This window comes from Athene cunicularia (genome assembly GCF_003259725.1).
Source record: "Athene cunicularia isolate RWA chromosome 18 unlocalized genomic scaffold, athCun1 chr18_part1, whole genome shotgun sequence".
Classification (NCBI taxonomy): Eukaryota; Metazoa; Chordata; class Aves; order Strigiformes; family Strigidae; genus Athene; species Athene cunicularia.
The window spans coordinates 5,675,245-5,681,594 of NW_020799123.1; the positions used below are offsets into that span (position 1 = coordinate 5,675,245).

At 56.0% G+C, this 6,350-nt stretch overlaps 2 protein-coding genes across 2 annotated transcripts in view; one reads left to right on the forward strand and one right to left on the reverse strand.

Moving 5' to 3' along the window:
- Positions 1–474: 474 nt before the first annotated feature.
- Positions 475–6,350, forward strand: part of SRP68 (signal recognition particle 68) — a 25,583-nt gene continuing 19,707 nt past the window's right edge. The window contains exon 1 of the mRNA XM_026861165.1: positions 475–495. The gene's annotated coding sequence lies outside the window, so the exon portion shown is untranslated. The remainder of the gene's footprint in view (positions 496–6,350) is intronic.
- GALR2 (galanin receptor 2) lies at positions 2,861–6,271 on the reverse strand. Its single transcript, XM_026861164.1, has 2 exons — positions 5,604–6,271; positions 2,861–4,140 (listed from the first exon to the last, which is right to left on the reverse strand). Exons 1-2 carry the CDS (start codon positions 5,945–5,947, stop codon positions 3,363–3,365), a joined length of 1,122 nt encoding a protein of 373 aa, XP_026716965.1. The 5' UTR covers positions 5,948–6,271; the 3' UTR covers positions 2,861–3,362.

The window sequence follows — 6,350 nt, forward strand, 5'->3', positions numbered from 1 at the left end:
AGCAACATCAGGGCTCTTCAAAAAGACCTGAAGCTGCAAACTGAGCGGCCCCCTACAGCAAAGCCAAGCTGAGGGGGAGCAGCGAGCAATATTATTGCAGTGTGTGTGGTTCTGATGAGCTGTTTTGGGGAGGTGACCCATCCCCTTTTCTCCTTTGGCTGGTAGTCATGGCTCTATGCTGCTAATGCTATTTTGAGCCTCTCTTCCTATACAATGTCAAAATACTCAGGAAACAAACTGAGTTTACAAAATCTGCAGTAATATAGCACTTTTCTCCTGCTGGCTGTTGGGAGCCTGCTTTTGCCAGGGTGGAACTGCAGGATTCAGCCCAAGTGCTGTCAGCCAGGGTCAGAGCCACCCATCAGAGTCACCTCCCTCTTCTTCGGTTGTTTTGTGGTGGCCACGTTGCTGCTGAAGGATCCAGCGTGTTCTCTAAGAGACCCAGCTTTGCTGCTCAGAATTGTCTCCCAGCCTGGGGACAGCTTGGCACTGGAGGTTGGAGAGGTTGGTGGCCACACTGTGAGCCCAACTTTTCCCATGGCCAGTTCAAGGGTAGCACTGGGAGCCTCCCTGGGGCTGGGCAAGGAGTTTGGGGCACAGGTGGCTGCACTTTGCCTGGCCCTGTTCCACATGGGTCCCCCGAGGCCAGGCACCATGTGCTGGGTCATGGTGAGCAGCAGCAGCCCAAATACAGCCCTGGGGGGTTGCTCCTCCTCACAGGTCCTTCCCCCCCAACACCCCAGTTCTTACCCCATGGTGAGATGGGATACCCAGGTACCAGCCCAGTTCCTTCCTTCCCCACAGGGCTCAAAGCAAAGGTTTGTTCTTTCTGGGTGGATTTTGAGCCCCTCATGGGGCCAGGATGCATGGACTGAGGTTTGCTGGCTGGCTTGTACATTTGTGAGTGGGTAATTTTTATTTTCTTGTGAACGCTATAAAAAAGATGAACTCAGGAGCAACTCCAATCCTTTCTGAGAACTCAGCCCTGGGTGAGGGAGAACAACCTGGGCCTGAAAGCAAGCGCTGACTCTGTGGGGCCTCCTGCAGTGCAGCCCCAGCACTGGCATCATAATGCCTGGCAGCATGGGTTGAGATGTGGAGGTGTGGCCGGGTCTGATGGGAAAACAGGTCACAGGGGTGAGAAGGAGGGGAGTAGGGTCGGTGTCTCCTCTGTGATGGCACAAAGGGACAGGGGCCATTGCACTTCCAGCCATGCCAGCACAGGGACCCATGTCCTTGGGCAGCGCAGAGGTGGTGGGACATCTCCATCCCCAAGGTGAGGTGATAACTGTGTCCAGGAGGGAGGCTGAACCCCTCGTTGTCAGGGGGATCCATCAGAGCCAGATCCCACAGCTCTCCGAGCAGAAGTGGCTGGGGGCAGGAGGAAGATAAGGCTTTTAGTCATGTTTGCATGGCTGATTCAGTTTTCCCTGGCTGGGAAGCATTGGGCAGGGGAGATAAATGCAGATGTAAGTAATGGAGCTGTTTATACACTCGCTCTCTATGACTTATGCCATGAGCAAGGCTAGACTAAATATAATGGTTATTGATATGAGGCAGTAGCCGATTTATGGCCCTCTGTGTGAGGACAGGAAGATCTGATTATAACAACTCTCAGCAGGGGAAAACAAATGTTTTACAACCAAAAGTCTTCTGGGAAGAAAGGCCAAGTGCTGGGGATGGGTGGAGAGCAGTGCGGTGTGGAGGAGGGCTGCATTAGGACCTGGATCCTGGAGCAGACCCCCAGGGAGAGCCAGGGACCCAGACAGAAATAGCCTGCACTGCGTCCCAGCCCTGGGGAGCTCTGCTGTGGGGATTCACAAGGAGGGAAATTTGTGCAGACAGACTTACAGCCTCTGTAATGGCAATTTATAGAGACCTGTTCTGCACAGGTGCTTGGTGCTGTCGGAGTACAGACCTGGGAATTGCAGGGATGCTCAACACAGTTCGTCCCAGCTCCCCCATGCTTTCACCGCCTCCTTTTGGCTGTGCTTTGACGCAGTTCAAAAGAGTTAATTGATCCTCTTTCAGTGATGCTCTTCTGGTACAGAAAACCATGGGTCTTTAAACACAGCCCTCAGCACAGGGCTCAGTTGCTCGTGGGGTACGTGAGCCACATCAGCCCCTCGCGTGTGGGTACAGCTGCACTGAGGAGAGTGCAGTGCCATTCCCCACACCGCAGTGCTCCCCCCCCCCATGGTCGTGCTCAGATGTAACCCACACCCTCCACCCCCTGCTGCCTGTGACTTCCCTCGGGCCAGCAGGTCCCACCACTCCTCCAGCACCCATCTCTCCTCGCTGTGGGGTGTCTCAAGGAAGCTGGACATGGGATGGAGGGCTTTACTGAGGCTTCCCTGGCTGGCTGGGGTCCCCTACGCTTGCATAGACCCTGGTGTGGGTCCAGCCCCACACTGTGGCTTCAGAAAAGCAGTGCCAGTGCTCTGCTTTGCGCTTCACCCGGGCTGAGACGCTGAGCAATGCCCAAGCTACCTGAAAGCATTAAAGTTCTCCCCCAGCGTTGACCTGCTGATGTCCCGCTCTGCTCCCCTAGCAGCACAACCTCTCCCATGGGGCCACAACTGCGCTCCCCAGCAAACAGCCTCCCTCCCCACCAGTCCTTGGTGACCTCCGGACGCTCTGCAGAGCCTCGTGCACACCAAAGTGTCAGGGATGAGCCACGATCAGGTGCCCTGTGCCCTCAGCAGTCCTGTACTTCGGCTAAGGGCTTGTCTTGCTATGGATGCTGCTTCCAGCTGTGCTCCATCTCAGGGAAAGCCTTCCCTGAGCCACAAACCCCAAGGAGATGTGAAAGGGATGTTTTCCCAGCCTGGCTGTGCCAGGAAGGTTTGTCCAATGATTTCTATACTTCTGGATTTTCCTACCTGAGTCGGGTTTGTGCCCATGTGGCTGTGGCCAACGCTGCCCTGGGACACAGCTCCTGAACCAGGACGCAAATGAACCAGAACTTCCCAAATGTCCCTAAAAATTCACCCCATTAACTCCAGCTAGATGCTGCATTGGTTGGAGGGAGCAGAGCTTTCAATAGGATCCAGGAATGGAGGCAACAGGGTGTAAGTCCGTCTGTGACAGAGGAACAGGTGATTACACAGGAGAGTTGATTTTGGGTTTTGATCTCTCTGTTGTCAGCAAGTGCTTGGTGGAAGCAAATGCTGCCTTTGGATCCTTGGTCACTTGCTTGGCTGAGTCTGCAGTCAGCAGCATTGCTTTTAACAGTTACAATATCTGGGTGCATTTGAATGAAAAAGGGTATATTTTGATGCATTTCAACCCAAAAAGTAGCCCATCCCCAGGCCTGTGATGCTGCTGGAGACTGCAAAGCCATGGGATTGAAAGAAGCTCTGCTAGGTGACATTGAAGGTGATGAAGGAGCCATCTGCTTTCTGCTGATGTCCCACCAGCTCTGCCTCCCCCCAGGGCGGGGCTGGGACCCTGCAGCGCACGGAGGAGCAGCCGGGCAGGGCCTCGCTGATGCGGGTCACCTCGCTGAGCTCTGCCTCCAGTGTGCTGACAGTGTTCACCTGGGCCACGTGCACCTTGTTGGCTGCCTTCTTGTGCAAGAGGCAGATGAAGATCTTCTTGAAACCCTTGCGGAAGTGTTTGGAGACCAGGGCATAGACGATAGGGTTAACGCAGGAGTTGGCATAGGAGATGAGATGCGAGAGGATGCGGAGCACATATGTAGAGTGATTGAGGGGGAAGTACCCGAACCAGACACAGAGGATGACCAGGTGATGGGGCAGCCAACAGAGGCAGAACAGGACAGCTACGATGATGATCATCCTGGTGACCTTCCGCTTGGCCTTCTTGGATTCTGACATGTCTTGGAGAGGGTCCACAGACCTCCACAGGTAGTGAATAGTCCGCACGTAAGTGAGGCTCAGGATCAGCACTGGGATGATGTAGCTGAAGATGAAGGTGCAGATGTCCATGACCTTGCGCTGGGAGATCTCCCAGATGGGGTGGCAGACAGTCAGGTTAGCCAGCTGGAACTCCTGGTAGTAGCTGAGGTAAGGGCTTGAGAAAATGAAGGAAAGCCCCCAGATGAAGCAGATGGCTGTGAGGGCGTTCCTGGGTGTCCTCAGCTCCCTCGAGTGCAGAGGGTATCGTATGGCCAAATACCTGCACAGGAAAGGGAGTGGGACATGACTGCAGTCCAGAAGCAGATTGGAGAAAGGGCAGAAGTGATGGATTTGAGCTTTCCAGGGCAATTAGTCACACAAGTGCTTCCCTGGTGCTTCTCGGGGTCCCTGTGCAGCACAGTGGGGTGAGGAAGATCTCCCCCAACCCTGTCCTGTCACCCTTTCTACTCCCAGAAGCGCATGGAATATGGAGATGGTCCTTTCTGTCCTTCTCCCTAATCCAGCAGAGCCTCACTTGATTATCAGTCTGTCTGGCACAAGCGATAGCAGTGGTGAGGATATGAAGGCAGGAGCAAGTCCCCAGGATCCACACACCCCGTGTTCCTCACACCACAGAATCACAGAGTCATCTCAGATGGAAAAGACCTTGAAGCTCCTCCAATCCAACCTTTAACCTCACTCTGACCATTCCCAACTCCACCAGATCCCTCAGCGCTGGGTCAGCCCGACTCTTCAACCCTTCCAGGGATGGGGACTCCCCCCCTGCCCTGGGCAGCCCCTTCCAACGCCCAACAACCCCTTCTGCAAAGAAATCCTTCCTCAGAGCCAGCCTGGCACATGCAAAAGCATGTCACCCATTTTCAGTTCTGCAATTAGGTGATTCCTTAATTACATCCAGATGTGGGGGCTTGTGTAAGCCCCTGCTTGCTCGACACCTCCACTCCTCCCAGCTCTGTGGGATGCAGGAGGAGAGGCAGACCCTGGCTCTGCTTTAGCTCCTGGGGGGCTTGCGGGGACTGTCCCAGCAGCCAGTGTGGCGCTGTGCTGGGATGGCAGGACACATCCTGCTGCAGCTCTTTGCAGGGGCCTTTCACGGGGACTTTCCACATCCCATCTCACATGTTTTGGGCACTGAGTGGAGCAGCACCAGGAGCTCCCTGCCTCTCGCTTGCTGCGGGGGCTGAGCCAGCATGGGGGTAAAACACAGGCAGGAGCAACGAGCTGCCTTTTACAGAGCTTCCTGGCTAAAACCCACCCTGGGACAGTCACTGGGACAGAAAGGGATTTTTTGCTAATAAAAGAGGAGGGTGGGAAAAGCAGTGTCCCAACTGAAACATCCCTGTGCCTTCTCCTCCTGGAGGTTTGCCTGCTTTGCTGTGGGCTGTTGGTAGGGTAGGGGCTCCTGGGAAGAGCCAGGGCTGTGCAGGGACTGAGCTTTGTTCCTGTTTTTTTTATCCTCCCTTCAGCTGACGGAGCCTGCAGATACCCCAGTCCTACAGCTTTGGAGTCTGAAAACTTCCCCCAGCAGGGCACTGAGGACAGGGATCCTAATCCACCCCTCTCTGCTGGACCCCATCCCTGGCAGTGCATTTCCTTGTACACAGCACCTGGGAAATGCTCCTGGATTCCCACAGGAGGTTGCAGGAACCGGGGCTTGGCTCCAAGGGATCCAGAGAAGAGGGAGCCTCAGGGTCCAGGGAGCCCCCCCATCCTCTTTCCTACCTGTCAAGGGAGACGGTGGCCAGGGTGAAGCTGCTGGCGTACATGGTGAGGTAGATGAAGAAGTGGACGGCCTTGCACATGAAGGACCCAAACACCCAGCCCTCCAGGGTGTAGATGGTGGCTTGGAAGGGGACGCAGAAGAGGATGAAGCAGAGGTCAGCCACCCCCAGGTTGAGGATGAAGAGGTTGGTGGTGTTCTTCACCTGCCCATTGCGCAGCAGCACGGCTAGGACCAGGCAGTTGCCCACCGTGCCCACGAGGAAGATGACGAGGTACACCAGTGGGATGATCACCGACTCGGGCTGCCAGCCCCCCTCAGAGCCCGCCGCCACCGAGCCGTTCATGGCCAAGAGCACACTGAGCACGCAGCGGGGATGGACGGGAGGGAGCGAGCGTGGAGAGGGCACGGAGGGCACGGCGGGGATGCACGGGGAAGGTGATGCACGGAGAGTGTCACGGGGGGGTATACCAGGGATTGCACGGGAAAAGGGGTGCACGGAAAGGTCAGTGGGGAGCGCAGCAGGGATGCAAAAGGGAAAGCGGGTACATAGAGAGTGCAGTGGGGAGCGCAGCAAGGATGTAAAGAAAAAGGGGGTGCACAGAGAGTGCAGCAGGAGCGTACTGGTAATGAAAAAGGGGGTGCACGGAGAGTGTGCAGGGAGATCGGTCGGGGTTACACGGGGCGCGCAGGGGGGGGATGCAAGGGAGCCGGGCGCCCTTCACCTCCTCCAGGTCGGCTGGCAGCCC